The 24,849-nt window shown below is 33.0% G+C and overlaps 1 protein-coding gene across 1 annotated transcript in view; it reads left to right on the top strand.

Moving 5' to 3' along the window:
* The window catches only part of ANKRD13C (ankyrin repeat domain 13C), an 83,461-nt gene that overhangs the window by 39,051 nt on the left and 19,561 nt on the right, over positions 1-24,849 (top strand). Inside the window, exons 5-9 of the mRNA XM_012787961.2 lie at positions 1,403-1,448; positions 8,009-8,075; positions 12,635-12,779; positions 19,159-19,290; positions 22,276-22,437. Coding sequence (XP_012643415.2) covers positions 1,403-1,448; positions 8,009-8,075; positions 12,635-12,779; positions 19,159-19,290; positions 22,276-22,437 — 552 coding nt within the window. The remainder of the gene's footprint in view (positions 1-1,402; positions 1,449-8,008; positions 8,076-12,634; positions 12,780-19,158; positions 19,291-22,275; positions 22,438-24,849) is intronic.

The following is a 24,849-nucleotide window of genomic DNA, read 5'->3' as shown; positions in this document are numbered from 1 at the left end:
CCAGGCATGGTGGCGCATGCCTGTAGTCCCAGCTACTCGGGAGGCTGAGGCAGAAAGATTGCTTGAGGCCAGGAGTTTGAGGTTGCTGTGAGCTAGGCTGACACCACGGCACTCACTCTAGCCTGGTCAACAAGCGAGACTCTGTCTCAAAAAAAAAAAAAAATCTTAAATTAAGCAGTAATTGAAATAAGAAAAGATTTTAATTATAATGTATAAATGTGATCTTAGAAGCACTATTTACTTTGAGCTACACAGATACAGATTTATAATTTTCAGTAAATTAGATAAGAGCTCTACAAAAAAAGGAAGTCATAATTAATGGCAACTATTTTCCTTTATCATTTGGATTGGAATATTTTCTAACAGCTAAAGCTGCTGGTACTGGAAGGAACAGTTTGTTTTTTCTTCATATAACAAAAACTCTTTTTATCTGTCTTAATACCTCCTAGTGCTAAAAGTTGGGTTACTGGGATAGAAAGGAAGAGAGGTTTGTTTTCTATTGTTACTCTTTTTCTCTGTATTTCTAATGCCTGAAAGAATTATGGGAGAAAGGTAATCATGATGATATGATGATAGCCTATCTTCTCTTGGTGGTGGTATTTTGTAGTTGCTGTTTTTTTGAGATCTGAAGAGATACAGAAAGAACCAGAAAAATGTTTTACTCACGTTGCAATGGTATCTACTATTAATGTTCACTTTTTCCATTGTTTGAAATATGAAAGACTAACTTGTTATTGTTGCTGTATTTGTAATGCTTTGCTTCTATTCAGAATATATACATTTTTTAAAAGAATATTTGATTGTAATAGTTCCCTTAACAGTTATAGTCTTTAGTGTCTAGCTTCTGATTTGTGAAATAAAAGTTTTCTCCATAGCTATCAAAGGTGACATATTTAAGATTTATTTAGTAAACTTCTGTTATTCCTTCGCAGAAAAAAATTTTCTATTGCAATAGGCCACTCTTTTTACACTACTGTGAGGCTGTGCAAGTAATCATTTTGGTAGTCATTTTTAATAACACTTCTAAAGTTAATTATTTTAAAAATAATACCTATAATTATTATTTTTGTTATGCTAAGAAATGGAATATTTATTGATACAAATTTAAATACCTATCAGTTTTAGATATGTTACTATGTGATTAAAATGTTCTTATAAAACTACAGTGATGCATATTTTTCTTTGTTGTTAAGTATAGTCATGTGTGCCATTATAATGTTTTAAGTAATAACCATATATTGGTTTTTTGTCCTCTCAAACTCCAAATACTAAAATTAATTTTTTTATTTCCTATTCCTGTCTATAAACCTTTGATAATAGATTTTTTAAAGCAATATATTAAGAAGACATAAGAGCTGTTAACTGTGCTTCATTTAGTAATTATTCATGTTTCATTTCTCAGCTAGGCGACTTCTATCTAGAACTTCACTGGGATTTCCAAAGCTGGGGTAAGAATGTGCTATGTTTTACTATGAAATAAGTACTCATGCAGAAATGCAAGTGTAAAATCACTATTATATAGAAATGTTAGCATAGCAAATTTTATACTTGCTCTAAGGAAACATGTTTTTCATGATGTTGAATGTAATGGTTATAAAGCCCTGTAATAATACTTAACTATCACAACTTCTTAGTAACTTTAATAATTCTTATTTTTAAGGTTGAAACTTTATTTTTTAAGTTTTTTTTTTTTTTTTACAAAAAGCAGGCTTAAAAATTATAATAATTCAATGAAAGTAATTTTTAGAAAAGAGGAATTAATTATAGGATTATTGGACTACTGAATTTAAGGAAGTTTATAATAACTATATTTTAGTAATTAGACTTCCGGATGTGAAGAATTTAGTTAACATTATTTGATTATGTATATTTCATCATCTTTCAATTATTTGGCCACTTGGAAACTTTTAGTCACTATCTTAACATACTGTTTGGTTGCACATTGTTCCAATTGTTTATAAAAGGCCTTAATTTTGACCTAGATCTTTTTAGTCATTTATTGATTTACCTTTGTAAGATCAGTTTTTTTATTTCCCCATTTTAAACATGAGTCCACTAGAGAGAAAACCTTCTGTCCAAATAGAAAGTTTGGTCCTAATTACCTTTAATTTACTAACTAAACAACTAAATTTTGTTGTTTTAAAAGATTTTTTAAAATGTAGTCTATAAAGCTTTGGATGGAATGAGCGCTTATGTGTGCTTTTAAAAGCATCTAAATTAATTTGTGTAATATAAAGGTATTTAAGTGCTCAGTGATATTTATCCCCAAAGTAATCATAAAAATAAATCAGATATTGACAAGTATATGAAATATATTCTATTTTTTATAAGTTTTAGAAATTGTATATGTGTATGTGTGTGTACATTCATAATTACATATTTTATATATTGGACTGTTGCGAGTAGGTGTTGATAGTCTCTACCAAATAAGTAAAAATGTTAACCACTGTTAGATAGTAATAGAAATTTCACAGTTTTAGCCCTGTAGTACATCAATAAATGGAACTTAATTTGCAACAGATTACATTCTGATATTTGTTCACCTTTAATGAAATTATGATAGTCTCAGAATGTACTTAGGTTTGCAAATTCAGCTTCAACTCATCACTTAGAAACTAGAAGTTGTACACTATACTGTATAGCAGTAAAATGCCTGTCAAGTTTAACAGTACGTGTTATATCTTTTAATTTGTCTTCTGATTTATTCTGAAAAAGCAAATGCAGCCATAAACCTGAAATCCATTAATACATTTCTTTCTTCTATATTGAAAGTTAGTCAACTGTCTTAAGAAGAAAGTTTCTGGTGGCTTCTCAACTAAGTAATACTTAATTTTTCTACAAACTGTATTTTGGGTTAACTGCCTTCTTTATTTGGAGCTTTTAGATACAGATCAGGCTTCTCCCCGAGCTAATGTAAATTAAAGGTATCAATGTTTTTAAACACTGATTTTATAACGTTTGGACACTTTTAAAGATTTTAGTATTCTTTTTAGTAATATTTGACTAATACAACTCATAAGTTAAAACTAATGTTATTCTCAGACTTTATAAAATTATCTGTTTTTTAATAGAATACTCACTGTAAGTTTTTGAACATTATAGAAAATTATCAGGTATTTTTTAAGTTTCCCTGTTACTACTTTCCAGAGGCAACCACTGTTAACATTTTATGTGAATATTTCCAAATCCTTTTCAGTGCTTACAAATGTGTATGTGTATATATGCACACACAAATATATGTATATATTCTTTTATGTTTTGTTTTGTTTTTATTTTTGAGACAGAGTCTTGCTTTGTTGCCTAGGCTAGAGTGAGTGCTGTGGTGCCAGCCTAGCTCACAGCAACCTCAAACTCCTTCTGCCTCAGCCTCAAGCAATCCTTCTGCCTCAGCCTCCCTAGTAGCTGGGACTACAGGCATGCGTCACCACGCCCGGCTAATTTTTTCTTTATATATTAGTTGGCCAATGAATTTCTTTCTATTTATAGTAGAGATGGGGTGTCTCGCTCTTGCTCAGGCTGGTTTCGAACTCCTGACCTTGAGCAATCCTCCCGCCTCGGCCTCCCAGAGTGTTAGGATTACAGGCGTGAGCTACTGCGCCTGGCCTATGTATATATTCTTAATATTAGTTTTACTCATGGGATCATACTATTACATAATTATGCAAATTGTCATTTTTATTGAATATCTGATAAGTATCTTACCATGTTAGTTCATGTGTAAGTGCTTCATGTATTTTAACAGCTACATAATACTTTATGGCATGGATGATTAAGGTTTTCCTAATGTGTTTAATTTTTAAATATAGAATTTAAAATTTTAAATGTTATAAGCTTTTCCCCACATTCTTACAACTCTAGCTCATCAGGCTAGTTTTAGCTCCATTGAAAATCATATATGGTTTAGGCCGGGCATGGTAGCTCACACCCGTAATCCTAGCACTCTGGGAGGCCGAGGCGGGCGGATTGCTTGAGATCAGGAGTTTGAAACCAGCCTGAGCAAGAACGAGACCCCGTCTCTACTATAAATAGAAAGAAATTCATTGGCCAACTAATATATATATAGAAAAAATTAGCCGGGCATGGTGGCACATGCCTGTAGCCCCAGCTACTCAGGAGGCTGAGGCAGGAGGATTGCCTGAGCCCAGGGGTTTGAGGTTGCTGTGAGCTAGGCTGACGCCACAGCACTCACTCTAGCCTGGGCAACAAAGCGAGACTCTGTCTCAAAAAAAAAAAAGAATCATATATGGTTTTGTTACTCTGATAGTCCTATCTTGCCTTTATGCTTTATGTATAACTTGGCAGATCTAGTGTCTTAGAACAGAGAGAGAAAAACAGGTTTGTACTACCCTTGTATAATAAAAGAGCTCCAAGTTTAGATTGGTCTAAAGCCTGGATACTTTTTTTTAAACCTCATTTTCTCTCATCTGTAGAGACCCCAGTCCTGCTTTGTCATCCTAAACTGCGTAGTTGTCCCTTGAGTATTTTGGCTCTTTAACTGATTCTCATAGTAATTGTTAGTGGTTTTAGTTCTAATGTATTAATAGTCAATGTGTATTGCTGAACAAAATGTTATAAAATACTTTAAAAGTGACATTTTAATTATATGAAGAGATATTAATACATATAATCATTCCTGAAATTATGTATATACCTATAGTTATAAACAATATATTATAAATGTTGTATAATCAAATCCATACATAACCACACAGATACTTGTCAAAAGTATTCCTTCTTTGGGAACTTGACTTTGATTCAAAAAAGTCAGCCCATCTGTTTCATTATTATTGTTAAAGGATTTTGCTAGTTTTAAGTGTTAGTACCTAATAGTGTGTCATATGTAATTCTAAAAACTAAACTTATATGTAAAAAACTAAAAACTTATGTGTAGCCTACACACTTTGGATTAAAAAAACACTAGCTAATCTCTATTATTAGATTTGATAATCAAGCTTTTTTCTAGAGTTTTGGCATATTTCTTTGCCTTGTGAAAACACATAATGTTAAAAAAAAAAAAAAAGGACTGGCCATGGTGGTTCATACCTGTAATCCTAGCACTTTGGGATTTCACGCTGAGACAGGAGGATCACTTGAAGCCAGGAGTTTGAGACCAGCCTGGGCAACGTAGCAAGACTTTGTTCTCTACAAAAAATGAAAAAAAAATCAGCCTAGTGTGGTGGCAGGTGCCTGTAGTCCTAGGTACTTGAGAGCCTAAGGTGAGAGGATGGCTTAAGCCTAACAGTTAGAGGTTATAGTGAGCTATGAATGGGCCACTGCACTCCAGCCGGGGCAGCAGAGCAAAACCCTGTCTCTTTAAAAAAAAAAAGGGGGGTGGGGAGAAGAAGGTAAACCCAGAAATAATGGGAAGCCAAGAAATATTGAGATCAGGGTAAGTTTAATTTTGAGATAGTAGAGCATACTATACTTTCTTTCATCTTGTTACTTATATTTGGTCTTCTGAGAAAATAGCCACAGACTTAGGTGATAGCAAGCCTGAAGGTAACTGAATTATTTCAGCCTGGGTTTTTAGGTATAGGAAAGCTTTGAATTGTAACTGGAAGTACTGGTTCCTATTTGACATGGTAAGTCACATAATTTTCCTGAGCTTCATTTTCTTTATTTTTAAAATGAGGATAATAGAAACTGCCCCATGTATTGCAATCCTTCTTTTGGTGTGCATGAAATAAAATCAGTTTTTTTTTTTAAAAGGAAGCCCTTTGTAAGTGTTAAAATAATTTAAAATACTATGATCACTACTTAAAATTTAGCATTATGCATATAGTACATTTCAGCTGAAAAACTAATGGTTTGTTTCTTTATCTTGTTATACACAGAATCTATCCAGTCTATATTTTTGAGAGTGTTACAGGCATATCACAGATGGAAAACATTAGGCTTAGAAAGTCTTCTTAAAATCAGGGAGTAAGTGGTAGCAAAACCAAAATGTAAACGTAAGAACTCTTTCATCTTCAGCTTAGTGAATTGTGCTACCTTTGGTGTACTGTGCTGGACTCTCAGATTATGTTGAGATAATTTAGGAAATAGAGAGGTTAATTGTCTAATATACATAGGGGAGAAAAAGACATTACAGAATTGGGATAATATGAATTGCTATGTTTTTAGAATGCATTAAAATCTAGCAGCAGTCTATTTTGCTTGATGATTTTCTTTCTTCTCCATTTTTCCTTAACTTGCTTCTCAATCTTGTTTTCTCTCTGCATTCTCATCTTCTTCCTTTTCTGATTTTTGATAAGTAGGTGTTGATATATGATACTAAAGTTTGTTTGGTGTATGATACTAAAGTTCTTGTAGATTATTATAACAACTTCAAAAGATGTATAAAGGTAAATCAACTTAAGTTGTAATGTTAATCATCTTTGGCTCATATGACTTAAGGATACTTAAGGATATATCAAATACTTAAGGATATATCTCAGTGAGCATGGAGAAAGAACTTTGATCATTTATACATTTACACCATTATTGCTCTTCCCAACTTTTGTTTCAAAAAAAGAAAAATTTTGCTAGAAAATGATTTCTTATATTCTTTGACTAGAGTAACTGTTAGCTGGTATTCCCTCTGGGCAATAAACTTTTCTTATTTTTGTACAATAAAATGTTTAGAAAACTGTCTTCAATGCTGGAAGTAATTTTGGATTAAATGACCTCTAAGGATCTAAAAGAGGCATTGATGGATTAGTTATATACCCTTAATGTTAGTTAGAAAGTATTGATGCTTTTGAAAAGTTAACTAAAAAAACTACCCTTTAATTGTCTCTAAAATTTTTGTTTCTAACTCAGATTAATTTATCACCTATTTTTGAAACACTACATTTTGTGAGATATACATGTAATATATCTTATACACAGAGATACGCAAATACTTATGCACACATATAAATGCGATATGGCCTTAATATCAAGATTTTGAGGTTTACAGTTTTTTCATTACTTTGTATATGGTAGTTTATATAACCTGTTATGCAGATTTCTTCATACATAGAATAACTGCTATTTCCTAAAATATAGCAGATAATATAATAAATAATACAAAACTGTCAGAGGGCCAGGTATAGGGGCTCACACCTGTAATCCTAGCACTCTGGTAGGCCAAGGTGGGCAGATCGCTCAAGGTCAGGAGTTCGAAACCAGCCTGAGCAAGAGTGAGACTTCGTCTCTACTATAAATAGAAGGAAATTAATTGGCCAACTAAAAATATATAGAAAAAAAATTAGCCAGGCATGGTAGCACATGTCTGTAGTCCCAGCTACTCGGGAAGATGAGGCCGGAGGCTCTCTTGAGCCCAGAAGTTTGAGGTTACTCTGAGACAGGCTGATGCCACAGCACTCTAGCCCAGGCAACAGAGTGAGACTGTCTCAAAAAAAAAAAAAAAAAAAACTGTCAGAAAATAGCTTGGGGTAGTATGATATGAATTATAGATAGGAACATCAGAATGTGGAAATCTACAGGTAAATAGTATGATTCCCATTTTACAGATTTTGAAACTGAGATACAGTGAACTTAAATAACCAAGGCACATGTTTGGGATTCAAACTCAAATTTAATTGGTTTGTTCCAAAGATGTCTGTTTCTATTATGCACATTACTTTTCTGCTGTTTTTCCAGGTTATATTTAAGGAATCAGATAGGATTCAGGTCCATCTGGTTACACATTCAGGACAGTTTAGTTATCATATGATATTGTTTACTCATCTGTAATATGTAGTATGTATCCAAGAGTGGTATTATATTGACTCTGCTACTGTTCTATGTGTTTGTGGGTGGGGTGGGAATATAGTAAACTGTGTTTAAATTACAATTAAATAGTAGATACTTGAAGTCACTCAAAATTGCTTTACAATGTTTGTTTTTAAGTGGAAAAATACTATTTTAAAGGAATCACAATTTGGTGAATTAATAAAATGTTTACTCTTCTTTTAGTTTGAAGGTTTATAAATGTCTCAGAATTTAGGTAGTTATTTTTTACCTTTTGTTTTCAAAAATACAGTGCCTTTACTTTCCCGAATTCTGCCTTCTGATGCATGTAAAATATACAAACAAGGTATCAATATCAGGTAAGGTGATTTTATTTTATTTTATTGAGTAAAAGAAAATTGAGACTTAGAGCAAACTTTTCTTTCTGTATTCATAGTTTACATGTGTTTATAACTTAATACATTAATTGCCACGTGAGTCGTATTTAACTCACACTAGTTTTGAGCCCAGGACCTCATGAAGCACATGTCTCTTTACTTTGGGAGCTGCTTGAATTATTTTTCAAGTTGCATGTAACTTAAGCACAGAAAACAATAAAAGATAAATTTTTTATTAAATTAGAAAGGATCGTTTTGTTTTCAAAGTTTTTATTTTTGTAATAAAACACTGTAGCCCTAAGGAAAAATTTTTTTCTGGCAGTCAATGTGTAAAAATGCTGTAATAGATTTACAATATTTTATCTCATTTGAGACAATTCTAGATAAGAAACCAAAGACATAAAATCTTGGGATTTTATGCAGGGATTTAAAAGCAGGGATATTATTCTTATTCAACTACAAACTATCTAGAAGGTAAGCAGATCTTCAGATCATGATACAGTGTAATAGTAAGAAGATTTAAAAGGGTTACCTCTCTGATGCTGTATTTATTAAAGACTAAGAGACACATAAAGAAGACCTAATTCTTGCCTTTTTCTTCCATATCCTTCCCTCCCCTATTTGCCCATCAATGCATCTATCCATTCATCTTTTCAGTTATCTATACATTCTAGTGAACACTTTAAGGCTAATTTTGATTTTTTTTTGTTCTTTTCCTTTTATAACTAAGATTAATGTTTGGATCTGATGGAAAATATATATCTATTTGAGAATTTTACTTTTATCATTTTTATATCTTTAGCTTTATAGTAATGTAGGCATATTTATAAATTATATAAACTATATATAATGCTAGTGAATATGTCAACTTATTTATCTAATATATAATGGTATATTTACAAATTGTGCATATATATTTATATATAAAATTTTGTGTATCTGTGTCTCCATATGTCTTTAGAATATTAATTTGTATGTTTAAGGGTCTAGAACTAGAAATAACTTGAAGGATTATCTCATATAAACTCTTCATTTATAGATGAGAAAACTCAAGAGAAGTTAATTGATTTTTTTATAAGAGCATTTTACAAATTAATGGCTGAACCAAGATTTCTGACTTCTTGTCAGTTGTTCTTCATACCATATCGTAAAGCAAAAACTTTTAAGAGTCAAATATTTTTGTGAACATTTATTGTGTAATATTTTGAATTAGTGAGGAGATAATCTTTAGTTGGAAATAAATTCTAGGATAATTATCCTTAAGCAATAGAATTTGATTAAGGTAAATATTTCTGGGTTTTTTTTTGTTTTTAAACATAACTTCTTCAGGTGTTTTTAATTATAAAAGTGCTCATGCACATTAAATGCATGGTCATTATAGAAAACTTGGAAGATACAGAAAAATATAGAAGAAAACTTAAGTAGAAAAGGGTTTGATAATGATACAGATTTAATGTAGGAGCTTTTTGTTAGTATTTATTATGTTTTTGTCAGTTAAAACATTTTTAATATAAGTACTTGCTAAAGATAGTAGACAATTTTGTAGAATAGTATTATCTTCTATGTGCTACTTTAAAAAGTTAGTTTTAGTTCTGTTTGATTCTTAGGTTTAGACAAAAAGATATTTCTTTTACAAAAAACTGTTTCACATTTATATATCACTTTTAAAAGTAAATGTTACGATATACATTATATGGTATATATTGGTAATAAAACCCCAAAATGGCTTAAAACAGGGATATGAGAATAAGAGTCTGGGGAAGAATAATTGGGACAGAGGTTGTGGGTTAAGAGGAATCTAGTGTAATTAGTAAAATACTCAGACCTGAGGCTTACTAGTAATTGAGGAGAAGGAGAAATGTGATAGGTTCTGAAGTTCTCATTATCAAACAAAGCTTACCAGATTAATGGGGAGGCTAGCTTTTAAATGTATGGCAAAGTTTTTTTTTTTGCCTAGATTTTTAGAATCTATTTAAGGGGGAAAAATCTATTAACATTAAATACAAACTTTCGGTTTTAAATGTCAGAAGACAATTTTTTTTAACATCACTTCACATGAAGCTGAATTTTATAATATGTTTTTAAAAAATCTTTAAAGTTTACTTTTATCTCATGAAATCCATGTAATCATTTGAAATGTCTTCTCTGGTATCAAAGAGAAACTAATACTTTAGTAGAAATAGGAAAATGTGAACAACATTATTATTGAAGATACTAATATTTTTACTATTAATAATTAAGAGATAATCCATATTCAGTGATTGAAATGATCATTGCGAACTTTGTCTCATGTCAAGCTTTTCCTGACTCAGGGAAGGCTTTATTTCCTTTCAGTGTTGTTTGGCATTTTTCAAGCTTTCTTCTTAAAAGAATATTTTCTATGAAAATCTTTGCATTTGTATAAACAGTTGCAACTCCAACAACTCCAACTTTTTATGGAGACTACAAAGGAAAAATCTTGTAATATTTTGTAAATAAAGGTACATTTAGCTATCATTTCCCATTTTCCCTATGTATGGTGACTATTGGGACACTCTGTACTTTAAAATATCATCATGATAATAATTATATTATTTATGAGGCATACATAATACATCTTAGTAAGTCATCTAATAGGGTGAGGATATTGCAGAAAATGTATTGGATAATCTTTTGGTGCAAATTATAGAAACATAAATGAAATAAAAATTGACTAGTTTATATAACTGGGAAGTTTCTATAACCGATTTTAGGTATTAGATCTGAGATCTCAACTGTCAACATATCAGTCTGTCTTTTTTTTTCTCTGTCTTTCTGTGCATCTCTTTCCTCTCCTTTCTCATCTCCACCCCTGGCAATCCAGTACTACTTTCTCCTAGGATGGATAAGAAGGGAATGGAGGCATAAGACTATTTTTAGTCCATTTCTTCTTTTATGTACAGCATAAAGCTTCTCTAATAATTGAAGCTTGCAGCCCAAATAGTCCACATATATATAAAATGATCTGTTCCTTTTTGGTATTATCAAGAGCCCACATCTTATAGAGATGGGAGATGAGCCTCTTTTAATGACACTTTTCTCTAGGACATTGCTCAAGCAATGATAGGACTTGTCTAGTATAGTATATGGAGTAGGCCACTGGGAGTGGACCAGAAGCTAGAATTGAGCTATAAAGCAACAGGCAAGGTTCACTCCTATAAGATTGGCGAGTTGCTTCTATTAAGGCTTCCAGATTTCATTTTAAGGGGAATGTGTATTTTATATGGCTCTCATACTGTTTGTATACCTTGTACATAGGATAACCATACTTCCCTCTTGGCTCTGGTTCACCCCTGTTTTCCTGGTAAAATCATTAATAGTATCACTTTCATTCTTTAAAGTTATTAATTTTTATGATAAATTATATATAACACCAATAATTCTTTTGATCAGCATGTGAAGTATGTTACATTTCTCAACTTTTCTTGTATAGGGAAACCAAGAATGCCAGCTCACTCTGCCTTGTTTGTGATAACTGAAAAACCTGCAAAGTAATTAATTCCTATAGTTGCATTAGAAATTCAGTAACCGAGGTGGATCTCTCACAAAGACTTAAAAGGAGCTTCCTGGGTTATAATTAATACCTCTTGACAGCTGGATTAACCAGGTCCTTGGATTAAAGACTGTGTGTTTTGAGCAGGCAGTCAGCTAGAGTGATCCTGATCTGGTGATCCATAAAGCTTTGTGCAAGATTGAAGCACTTCAGGGTACTTGGAAAGTTTTTTATTTCAATAGTTTCCTTAATTTCAGCAAGTAGTGATTTGTGGAATATTGTTTGTGACCAGCCCATTGGGCTAGACCATGCCAGGACCTGGTTACCAAAGATCACAATAAACACGCAAGTGTTTGAATCCATGAGTATTTGATACAGAATGATCTATAACGTTTTCAGGATGTGGAGGTGTTGGCTAGGATAGAGAATGCTAGTCTGAATCTGGGAATCAAACAGAAAGGGCAAGAGTTTGGAGTAGGTTAAATGATTTATCAAGTTGAAGGATAAAGCAGTGTTTGGTGTACCAGATAGTTAGGCATAAGGTATAGATAGATGTAGATTGAAAGGGCAGTTCTAAATCTAAAAATGTGGTCCATCCATTGCTGTACTGGTCTTAAATACTCTGCTAGACTAGTGACCTAGTATTAAAGGGTTCAAAGAATGTTAGACAAGTCTGCTTTCTTTTTCTGTCCTTCCCTGTTGAAGTAATTTCTATTGAGTAACTTTAGTAATGGTAGGAAACAAGTACACAATAAGGGAAATACTTCAACAAATGGGGAAATATTTTTTTCTTGCTGGGTTAATGAAGTACATATATATTAAGAAAAGTGGATTTTAGGTAAAATGTAATATATATTTAACTATCTTTTGTTTTCTAATAAAATAGTTTAAATTGAACTTTTATCTATAAATTTGAAATATGGTATCTGGCATCTTGGTTTGAGTTTAGAAGAGACAAAGCTTGTTTAATAATTAATGAAGTTTTATCGGAATATTATTTGTCAGTTTCTCATCTACCCATCTTTCACAGGCTTGACACAACTCTCATAGACTTTACTGACATGAAGTGCCAACGAGGGGACTTAAGCTTCATTTTCAATGGGGATGCAGCGCCCTCTGAATCTTTTGTAGTATTAGACAATGAACAAAAAGTTTATCAGCGAATACACCATGAGGTGAGCATGTTGTCTTGTCAGTATTCCTCTGAATGGTTCAAAAAAAAGGTCTCTGTTTTTAGCCAAGCCTCAGTGTAATTTCTTTAAAAGCATAAGGTATATAATTGAGATGGTTTATTCCTAAAGCTTTCATTTCCTGACCACTAGCTTTATTTTTATTTTTTTATATTTCTGTCATCTGGTCTCCATCTTGATCAATCTATTGAATCTGTTTGATCAGAATTCACTGATTATCTCCTAGATCAATGAACTCTAATTTCTTAGTTCTCATTTGTAGTTTTCATTTGTTGAACTTGTGCTTCCCCTTTACCATTCATTGTCTTATTTACTTGGCTTCTTTTAATGTTGCTGACCCTCTTTATCTCCTTAATTAGCTGTCCCCAACCTTTTTGGCACCAGGGACTGGTTTTGTAGAAGGTAATTTTTCCACAGATGGGGAGGTGGAGGTGGTTTCAGGATAATTCAAGATAATTACATTTATTATGCAGTCAAACCTCTCTGCAAATGATCATCTATATTGGCAGCTGCTCCCCAGAACTAGCACCACTGTCTCAGCTCCACCTCAGATTGTCAGGCATTAGATTCTTATAAGGAGAAAGCAACCTAGATCCCTCACACACACAATTTACAATGTTTGTGCTCCTATGAGAATCTAATGCTGCCACTGGTCTAACAGGAGGCAGAGCTCATGTGGTTATGCTAGTGATGGGCAGTGGCTGTAAATACAGATGGAGCTTTGCTCACTTGCCAGCTGCTTACCTCCTGCTGTGTGGCCTGGTTCCTAACAGGCCACGGACAGATGGGTATCAGTCTGCAGCTCGGGGGTTGGGGACTGTTAGTCCTTAATAGTAACACCTCTTTTGGTTATGTCTATACTGTTATGTACTTTTCCTAAATTTTTGGCTACCTTTCATTTCTCTATCCTTTCCCTCTTATAGTACAACGTTATTTTCCTTTTGTAATGTCTTAACTTCATGTTAAAAAAAACCATATACACTATTATCTTCATCCTTTGTTCTCTCTCCCTGCTATAAAAGAAAGAAAAAGTTTTTCTAGTATGTATATGTCCTTGATAGTCCTACAGATTTTTAATAATTAATTGATTATTTTAAAAAAATTTTAGGACTGGGGTCTTGCACAGGCACGGTGTTGGACTCCTGATTTCAAGTGATCCTCCTGCCCCAGCCTGCTGAATGGCTGGAACTATAGGCACATACCACTGTGTCCAGCTACCAGATGTTGTTTAAATTAATGTCTTTTTGCCATTCTTTGTTTTTGTCTCTATTTTTTATCATTTTGTTTTCCCACATTGTCATTCACCATATCTTGTGGATCCTTCTTCGGTATCTCTTAGATTAGACCTTCCTATTGCCATATCTATTGACCAGATCTTAGTTACCTTATATATGTACGGTTGAAATAAATAGCTTCCTAACTGGCACTGAGCAATGAAGATTTTGAAGAGGAGAAGGAAAAAAGGCAGAAAAAAGGCTGTTCCTCATAGAGAAAACCAAATGAGTAAAGTCAGGGAGGTAAGAGGAAGAATGGACTGTCTGGGAAAGAGAAAGATCTATCTGACTACAGTGAAAGTTTCTTTTATTGAGCATGAGATATTATTAATAGTTTATGGAAGGCCTTAAAATTAATCGAGATAAGATAATTTAGCATCTGCTACAGTTGGCAACAGAGTCATAGATTTTTAACAAGGTATTAATTTGATCAAAAAGTAATTTAGGTGACTTAATCTGTGTATTTCTTTTACTTTCCATCCTTCCCTCCCTCCATTCTTCAAACATTTATCAAGCACCTAATAAAGGCTAGAGATTGCTAGGTGCTGTGGATAGAAGTATTGTATTAATAGTGTATATCAATTATTATCATATACAAATATTAATTGCCAGTATATTAGGACTATAATTTAAGTGCTTTACAGCTCTCTTCATTAAATCCTTAAAATAATCTGCTAAATTAGATAGTGTCTCCATTTTACAGATGAGAAAATTGAGGCTTATAGATATTAAATGACATCTCCAGGATCCCATAAGGAGTATGCAAGATGAATTTGATAAAGGAGAAATTGGAGGCGGGGACATTATTTGAGAAGTTTTTATAGTTATTCATTTGAGAGGTGATGAGTATTTTGGCTAATCCTCATCCAACGTGAATAATATAATGTGAGTAATTAAGAAAGAGAAACTCTGACATACACTTCCAAGAATGAAATTATAAGATTTGCTAATAGTTTGAATGTAGTCAATTAAGAAGAGGAAAGAGTTAAGGGTGAATGTAGTGACACTGGCTTGAAGAGTGGATGATGGTGTTGCCACCAACAGAATTGGAACATTTGGAAAAGGAAACAGACTTGAGGTTTTACATGTACTCATTTTGAGTCCATTGCTAAAAGCAGTATACCTGTTTCAACTCTCTCTTTATTAAATTTCACTGAAGTATTTGCTATCATTTGGTAACTTAGTTCTTGAAATGTTCATTTCCTTTTAATTTGACGTTGGCCAGTTCTTTTCTCATTTCTCCTTATTTTCCTTTGCCTGTTCCTTTTTCTCTCCTCACTTCTTAAATATTGGTATGCCTTTGATGTGGTTCTCATTTTTACAAACTACCAGTGTTATCTCTTCCATTCCTATAGCTTTAACTACTTTTTATAGGTTGGTGATTCACAAATATATATTTGTATTCCCCACAGTTTTGCCTAATGGATATTATGTGTGTCTCCAAGGTACCTCATAATTCACCTAATTTAAAACTAAACTTATTATTTTCTCTCCAAACTTGCCCTTTCTTCCGTTTTCCCCTTTTTGATAAATGATATCATTCTCTATTTAGTCAGAAACCTAGGAATTATTTTTGATATCTTTTTTTGTACTCTTTGTTTTCTAATTAGAGAATGTATTTGGTCATTTCTGTCTCTTTAATGTCTTATAATTACCCTTTTTTATTCACACTGTCACTATTGTAATTTGGGTATTCATTATTTCTCAAATGGACAATCTCACAAATGATCTTCCAGGGTCCTTTCTTGTCTGCTTCTAAAGTATTCCACATATTGGAGATATATTGAATTTAAAAATAAATTTATGGGATGTTCCTTAATTAAAAATATTTTAAAAGTTCCTCATTCCTAAAAAGTGAGATCTAAACTTAGCATGGCATGGTTCCTTTTGTGACCTGGCTTTTGCTTAGTTTCCCAGCCTATTTCTTACCTTGCTATTTTAAATACCCCAATACTGAACTCTCTGCAGTTTTTCAGATGTGTCAGGCTATTTAGGGTTTCATTACTTTATTCATGTTGTTTCCACTTCCTGGAATGCTTTTCTTCTTGCACCCTCATATTTGTAGGGCACCTATTTAGTGTCACTTTCTCTCCTGCCAAGTGATCATTGTTTTCTTCATGCTCCTACTAAATCTGGACCATAGAGCTTAATGCCATATTTAGTTATCTGACTTTAATCTTCTGTTATTGAGCTAAGCTCTTCAAGGGCATGAGGTTCTTTCTTTCTTCTTTTTTTTAATTTGTCTCTAACAGTCCTCCCACCATAGCCTCCTAGGTAACATAGACTACAGGTACATGCCACTGCACCTGGCTAATTAAAAAAAATTTTTTTAGAAGTGAGTCTTACTATTTTGCCCAGGCTGGTCTTGAACTCTTGATCTCAAGTGATCCTCCCACCCCTGCCTCTGGAGTAGCTAGGATTACAGGCGTGAGCCGCCAGGCCCAGCTCACATGGAGTTCTTTTAGCTATATTCTCAGGTACCTAATACAGCATCAGTATATTCTAGGCCATAGATTGGCAAATTCTTTCTTAGTGTAAAGGGAGAGAGAATAAGTACTTTAAATATATTTGTGGACCATATGATCTCTTTCAAAACTACTCAACTATTCTGTTTTTTAGGAAAAAAAACAGCCATAGACAATATGTAAATAAATGAGCATGGCTATATTCCAGTACAATTTTATTGATAAAAACAGGTGGCAAGCTGGATTTGGCTTGCTAATTATAGTCTGCTGACTCCTATATTAGACTCTCAGATATTTATTAAATTATTGGACTTCTAGCATATTAAATCACAACAGGTTAGCCCAGTAGGCAATAGATGAGTTAGAAATATGGCACTTGAAAGAGAAGCCAGAGATTAAAGGCCAGTAGTGCATATGTATTAGCTGATGTTATAGTATTTATGAGATCACCAAAGGACTGGTCTTAAAGGTAGTTATGTGTATGAATGTGTGTATTTTTTAATGCCTAAGATACAGGAAAGGTAGATTTTGAGCAGTAATCCTTAGGGCAGGGAGTACTTGTTGTTTATCCTGTTGTGCATACATAAGCAATAACTGTTCATTAAATGTTTTTTGAAGGAAAATAATTAATTAACAGCAGGTCTTTTTCAATTATATGGTTAGGTGATAGTCTCAGATTTATAGAAGAATTCTGTTTAAAAAGTTTATTTGAGGCCGGGCGCGGTGGCTCACGCCTGTAATCCTAGCTCTCTGGGAGGCCGAGGCGGGCGGATTGCTCGAGGTCGGGAGTTCAAAACCAGCCTGAGCAAGAGCGAGACCCCGTCTCTACTATAAATAGAAAGAAACTAATTGGCCAACTAATATATATAGGAAAAATTAGCCGGGCATGGTGGCGCATGCCTGTAGTCCCAGCTACTTGGGAGGCTGAGACAGAAGGATCGCTTGAGCCCAGGAGTCTGAGGTTGCTGTGAGCTAGACTGACGCCACGGCACTCACTCTAGCCTAGGCAACAAAGTGAGACTCTGTCTCAAAAAAAAAAAAAAAAAAGTTTATTTGAAAATAGGATATTTGAAACTTAAGGCAAATTTCTCCGTAGACAATGTGGTATATAACGTTTAGTTCCCAAGCTAATATGTGAAACTCAAGTTGATTCGTAATGTATTTGAAGTACAGTGTTTTAACAATTCTGTTCAAACTACTCCAGCCAATGTTTTTCTTTAGAAAATTATGTTCAGAATTAGTTTTGGGTCACCAGAAATACATTTTTACCTATTATAGCCTTAGTAGTAATGTCAAGATCTTGCATCCCTCACTTTTAAGGATAGAGGAAATGGTACTGTCCCAGTCCCACGCTATTGCTGTTGCTTTTTGTAGACTCAAAGATTCAGAGTGGGACTATATGTAGATGAAAGTTAAGTGGTAAAGAATAGAAAATGGTCCTCTGGGGAAACTAGAAATAAGGAGATACAGAGAATAGAGCCCTAGGGACACAGTTCTCATTTTCCAAACAACTCTCTAGGTTCTACCTATTTTTCTTCCTTATAGGTCCCAAATATTAGTTAGAATATCTCTCTTAGCCTATTATGGAATAGAACCTTATCTTATACCTGCCCACTTACTATTCTGTACTTGATCACTTAGTCTTCTGTCCCTGAAGCAAGCACAAATCATTCCTTTTTCTAATTTAAAAATAAGTACTGCTCACTTATTATATGCCACCACTAAGAAATATGTAGACTATAAAACCTGAAATGGACCTCATTATTAAATTTAGAGATACTGGGTTGATACATGGATTCCTTTCTTTTTGTAATGAATATAGAAAAGATCCCTTTCCACTTTCTTTCCTTTCCTCCCTGTTTGCTTCCTTCCCTTTCTCTCTCCCTCTCTCCTTTTCTTTCCTCTTTCTTCTTTCCTTCCACTTAAATAGAACTAATTGGAAAAGAAAGTCTCAAATGACAGTGGTGCATCTTTGGACTGAAAAGAATTAAAGTAAGATTCATCTATATTTAAAGGAAAAAACTCTTCATGTGGACATTTGTCTCAGGTCTATCTACTTTTAAAGTAGTTCTTTTAAATTGCTCTACAGTCTATCTGATTCTATAATGGATAATCTAGTACTGTTTCCGTTAACTGTCTCTAACAATGTAGGAGTACTATACTTCATGTGTTCTGCTTTTATAGATTCATAATTACTCATAATTCTAACTTATTAGAGAAGATATTAGGGATGTGTGATTTAAACATATAATTTCTAGAATAAATTGCATTTCATATTACTTAGAAACTGTCATTTTTATCTTTGAAATCTGTAATATTATAATTGTTGATATTTTCATATGTAGCACTAATAATCTTTGAAAAACCTAGATTCTTTTTTTTTTTATTTCATCATATTATGGGGGTACAGATTTTAAGGTTTCAATAAATGCCCTTTCCCCCCTCCCCCCACAACTCTGAGTTTCCAGCATGACCATCCCCCAGATGGTGCACATCTCACTCATTATGTATATATATATATATACCCGCCCCCCTCCCCCCTGCCAAGTACCCTATTACTGTAGTACCTATGTGTCCACTTAGGTGCTGCTAGATTCTTATATTTGACTTTTGCCTCCACTCCAGGAATCAGAGATGGAAACTGAAGAAGAGGTTGACATTTTAATGAGCAGTGATATTTACTCTGCAACTTTATCAACCAAGTCAATTTCTTTCACACGTGCCCAAACAGGATGGCTTTTTCGGGAAGATAAAACAGTATGTGCAAATCTAGATTCTTAAACTTTAAAAATTATTTGGTGTTTAATGTTACCAAAACAACGTGATGAAAATTCACAAAGAAGTATCTTACTGATTCTCTCCAAGTAGTTTATTCTCTCTTTCTTGAATCCAGATAGGGAATTATAATGGTTGGTTACAGAGTCAGAATGTATTCTTAGAGAAGCCAGGAGAGAAAGCTGAGCTTGTTTGAATTCTGTGTTGGGAAGGATTCTTGTTGCTAGGTGCATATTATTATACAGGGAACAATGTTTTCATATGATTCCATTATATTTCTAATACTTTATTCCATAAAAAGGCTACATAGAAGGATATACTTGAATTCATTCTCCCCTACTTTTGGACTTCCAAATCATTTCCTCTCTCAGTATCTGTTTCTCAGTATTCTATGTTTATGACTAAAATCAAATAAGCTTACATTTCTATAATACTGTCATTACAGTAAATCTCAGTGGAAGTTTTCCCATTAATTATAATAAATTATTTCCATAATTCCCATTGTATCTGTCAGCAAAAGGTTATATAAGACTATTCAAAAATATAATAAAATTTTTTTGAATAGTATGTATGATGAAGCATTTTTATAAAATTTTAAATTCAAGAATAATCATATAAGGGTAAGAGTCAAGATTTACTGCTATGAAAAATTATATTTATTTTTATTACACATAATAGAAATGAATATATTATCATTGGAGCAATAAAAATATAGCCTGTATTAGTCAGAGTTCTCTAAGAAACAAGAGGGTTGGAGAGGAGAGAGAAGGAGAGGAAAAGGGTAAAGGAGACAGGAGAGGAGGAGAGAGAAATTGATTTATTTTAAGGAATGGCTTATGTGATTGTAGGAGCTGACAAATCTGAAATCTGCAGAGCAGTCCATGAGTCTGGAAATTCAAAGAAGAGTTGATGTTGTGGTCTTGAGTCAAAAATCTACAGTCTGGAAACTCAGGCAGGATTTCTGTATTGCAGTTTTGAGGCAGAATTGCTTTTTCTTCTAGAAACCTCCATCTTTGCTCTTAAGGTCTTCAACCGTTTGGATGAGGCCCACTCATATCATGGAGGATAATCTGTTTTACTCAAGTCCACTAATTAAGTGTAATTTATATCTGAAAAATGCCTTCACAGCAACATTTAGAATGTTCTTTGAGCAAACACCTGGGCACCATAGCCTAGCCAAGTTAACACATAAAATTAACCATCATACAATTTTACACATAAAACTGAAAAGTTCTCCTTGATCACTGCCCACAATTCCAGAGCTCCTTGCAGAAGGTTACCAGTTTGTATCCTCCAGACCTTTGTTATGCTTTCTATACATAAATATGTATTCATAGTAATATATTGTTGATGTTTGTTTTTTATAAAGTGTCATGTTGTATCTATTGGCTTTTTTCACTCTCTAGTATGTCTTAGAAGCCTTCTCTTATCAGTACATACTGTGCTACCTCATTCTTTTTAGCAGCAGCATAATATTTATTACTATGGATAGACTGTAACTTATTTATCTAGTCTTATTTTTGGACATTTAGATGCGTAGACACATTTGTGTCCAGTTTTCTGCCATTAATATGATGTCGTGTTTTTCATCCTTTGCATTTTCTGTTATAAGGAGCAAGAAACTGAATGACTGGATTATGGGGAATATACGCTTAAAATTTTTATTTATATGATAATTTACATTTAATAAATGACTTTTCATTATAAGGTTTCAAAAAGTAATAATTACCACCAGAGTACTTCCCAATCACAAATAAGTTCAGACTTATGAGATCTAGGCTCACTAATTTTCCTTTCCAAGCCTGTCTGGCAACAAATGGCATTATAGGATTCCCAATTGTGAGATCCTACATTGCAGTCCATTTGTTGGATTTAAAGTCTTATCTGTACTCTGTTCTTCTGGACAGCATTAGATGGATCACTTCAAAAGAAGATAAAAATTGATACTGCTATTCATCTAGTGCTTCTTGAACAGCGTCTAGGTGATCTTCTTAAATCTTTGACAGGTAAGGAGGGAGTCAGTAATACTTACAGTTCCCATTTTGTAGGTAGAAACAGGTGTAGAATGCTTTCCTTCTGGTGATTGGTAAGGAGTCCACTGAAAACAAAGTGGATCTGGAATCAACTTTAAACATGTAGTATTGGAATGCCAGAAATCAGCAGCAAGGTGGAGACCAAGTGATTTGCATACAGTAGTAGGGGAAGCTTATTTTCAGTAAATTATTGATTTTTTTTTTTTAAGTAAGGTATTCCTAAGTCTGACTACGTGGGGGTCTGAAAAAGGTAGATTAATGTTGAAGGAGTAGGAGGACTTCATTGAAGGAAAAGTAATGACTATTTTCTTGATGTCCCATATATCACTTAAGTTTCCCTGGAACACTTAATTGTATTGGTGAACAAAGCTACTCTCTTGTTCTCCCTTCTTTGTTGAAAGCAGCAAGCAGCTATAACTTGAAGTTTGGTCTTGTTAGAGTATAGAGAATTTAAACAGGTCATTAATTCTAGTTGTGCTAGAGATTCCTGTGTGACTTGGAACTATTTATTTTTTATTTCACTTTTTTTTCTATCTATAAAATGGGAACAGTGTTATCTCTGACCTCTCCTTGTTACTCATGATATTTGACTATCAGCTTAAGGAAGTTTTCAGATAGCTTTGTGCTGCTTGGGAGTAGACTCTAAAGGAATACTATACTGTATTTTTATTTAGATTTAACTCATTTGCAGATTAAATGCCATACATCTTTGTGTGTTTTAAATTTTTCTTTACCAATTTGAAATGTATAATTTTATATGTTTTTAACTTAGTAGAATGTATAAAATGATTTTATAATTTTAAGTCCCAAAGTAGTATTTATTTTCACCTACATGTTACATGTTTATGGAAAAATATATTACCTTGAAACTTTCTTTTAATCTGAAAACCTTACTTTAAGTTTTATTAGTTTGAAATATTTTATTTTGTTTTAGGAAAGGGTAGGAAACTTTTTGGCAGACTTTTATCTGGTGAATGGACTTGTTTTAGAATCAAGGAAAAGAAGAGAACATCTCAGTGAAGAGGATATTCTTCGAAATAAAGCCATCATGGAGAGTTTGAGTAAAGGTGGAAACATAATGGAACAGAATTTTGAGGTATAACTTTTACTTCTAATTTGTAACTTTCTAAAGAGAGAAGAGATAGACTTCATTCTTGGTGGCATTTAGTAAGTTTATATAAATATACTCACAGATTTTGTTTACTATGCATTACCTCTTATTTTTCTGTGAGTTTTTATTTTTTTGATGTCATTATTATGAAGAAGAAAAAGAAAAAAATGACCTTAGGTATTTTTTATGAATTTGTATTTGGTCTTTGAATCTTCATTAATAATAGATTAAAGTCATTTTATAAGCATGAAACCCAGTGTTAATTTTTAATCCTTGTCCCTTTACATATATTCTTCCTGCTTCCCCAATCAAAATCTCACTGCTTTAAAGGCCCAACTGAAGATCTGCACCTACTTTATTAATGTCATCTCTGGCCAATATCTTCCCATAAATTTTTTATTCAGCATGTATTTATTGAAAGCATGCTATATGTAAAAAATTATGTGACAGTAAGGAAAGGGGAGGGGAAATTAGGAAATATAAAGATATATGAGACATAGTAATTGCTCCTATAATTTTATTCTCTTATAAAGTGAATCAGATGTGTTCTTAAATTTGTTTTTTATTTTGACAATTTTAGATTTACTAAAAGGTACTAGAATATAGAATAGTACAAAGAATTCCTTGATATCCTTCATCAAGATTCCCTAAATGCTAACATTTTACTACATTTGTATAGCACTGTTTTTCAAACTGCAGTATAGGGATCCCTTAGTAGATAATGAAATTAATGTAGTGGGCCACAACCACCTTTTTACAAAATTAATACCTAATTAAAATGATAGAGAAAAACCAGAGCACATCACACATAATAGGGGTCATTCCTGCTTCATGAAACAATAGTTTCAGGGGTATACGTGTTATATAAACAAGTGTATGTGTGAGTGCCGGGTTGTAGTGTAATGATTAAAAGCTACTATAAGGAGGCTTGAATTCCTTGAATGTTTAGTCCCTCCCCTATGCTGCTGTACCAGATCTTATGTTTTAGTGATAGTCAAACTTTCCAGAGTTGTATGCCAGGTTCCAGCTAATTCATGATAATACTATGTGTGCCAGGAAAATATTTTAATGCTTAGAAGTTTCACATGTTTGATGAATCATCATAGTTTAGTTCAGTACACTATGTAAAATATTTAAGTTAAAATTGTGATCATGCCAGTTTAGTGTGATCATATCACTTTCCGGCCACATCCTATTTGTGCTCCTCATTTTTCTTCTGACGTTGGGATAGGCCTCACTAGACTTCATTTTCCAGAAGCCTCCTAGTATTTACTGATCCTTGGTCAGTAGGAAAAATAGGACATAGTGTGCTCAGGAAACAGAAATGGAGATGAACTGATAGAGAGGGTGCTGAGCTCAATCTTTAACAAGGCTGTTATCCTTTTCCATTGTTGACCAGACAAAAAGACCATCTCTTTTTACTTATATTATGACTTAAATTTTTTTAGAGTTCTTTTTAAAAAATGATATTTTCGTGGTACTTATTGCTACCTTTGTTTAATTTTGGCAGCAGAATGAGTACATGGAAATAAGACTTTATAAAAATAGCATTTCCATAGACCATTTGCCAGTTGTCTCTGATTGTCCCATTTATGCATAAACTTATTTATAATGAACAACTTAGTTTTCTTAATGGTAGAGATTGTAACCTAGTTAAAAGGGGTTTTTAAATAGCATCTTAATCAGCTGTAATTTTGCAAATTGAAGTTAAAAGAGTTTAATACCAGATATCTATATAATAGAACAAACTAATGTGAATTAAATAATTAAGCTTTCAATTTCTAATGAGAAATTAAAGAAAGTAGTTCTCATGTGAACCTACTTTATAGTTCTTGATGAATATTTAAATTCAGTTTGTCAGTTTCTGTAAAGAATAAAAAACTTGATGGGACTTCAATTAGGATGGTGTTGAATCTATAGATAAAACAGTTTCTGCATAAAAGCCTGCTTGGATTTTTTTAAATTAAACTTTGTATTTTTAAATAATTGTAAATTCACATACAGTTGTAAAAAAACAATTTTACAAAGAGATTCCATGTATACCTCACTCAGTTTCTCCCAATGGATATATCTTGCCAAAATTGTAGTACAATATCACAAACCAGGATATTGGCATTTATAGTTAAGACTATAGATGATAGGTGATAGAACATTTCTGTCACCACAGGATCCCTCATGTTTCTCTTTTATGGGCATATCTGCTATCTCCTTACTCCCTCTATGACCCTTATCCCTGGCAACTACTAATGTCTTCCTCCATTGGAACAATGAAATTATATGGTATATAATCTTTTGAAATTGACTTTTCCCCCCACTCAGTATAATTTCCTGGTGATTCATTCAAGTTGTATGTATCAATAGTTTGTTTCTTTTATTGCTGAGTAGTATTCCATGGTA

Source organism: Microcebus murinus, chromosome 2, assembly GCF_040939455.1.
Source record: "Microcebus murinus isolate Inina chromosome 2, M.murinus_Inina_mat1.0, whole genome shotgun sequence".
Classification (NCBI taxonomy): Eukaryota; Metazoa; Chordata; class Mammalia; order Primates; family Cheirogaleidae; genus Microcebus; species Microcebus murinus.
Note: the sequence above shows the minus strand (reverse complement) of the source record. Positions and strands in the feature narration are given on the sequence as shown.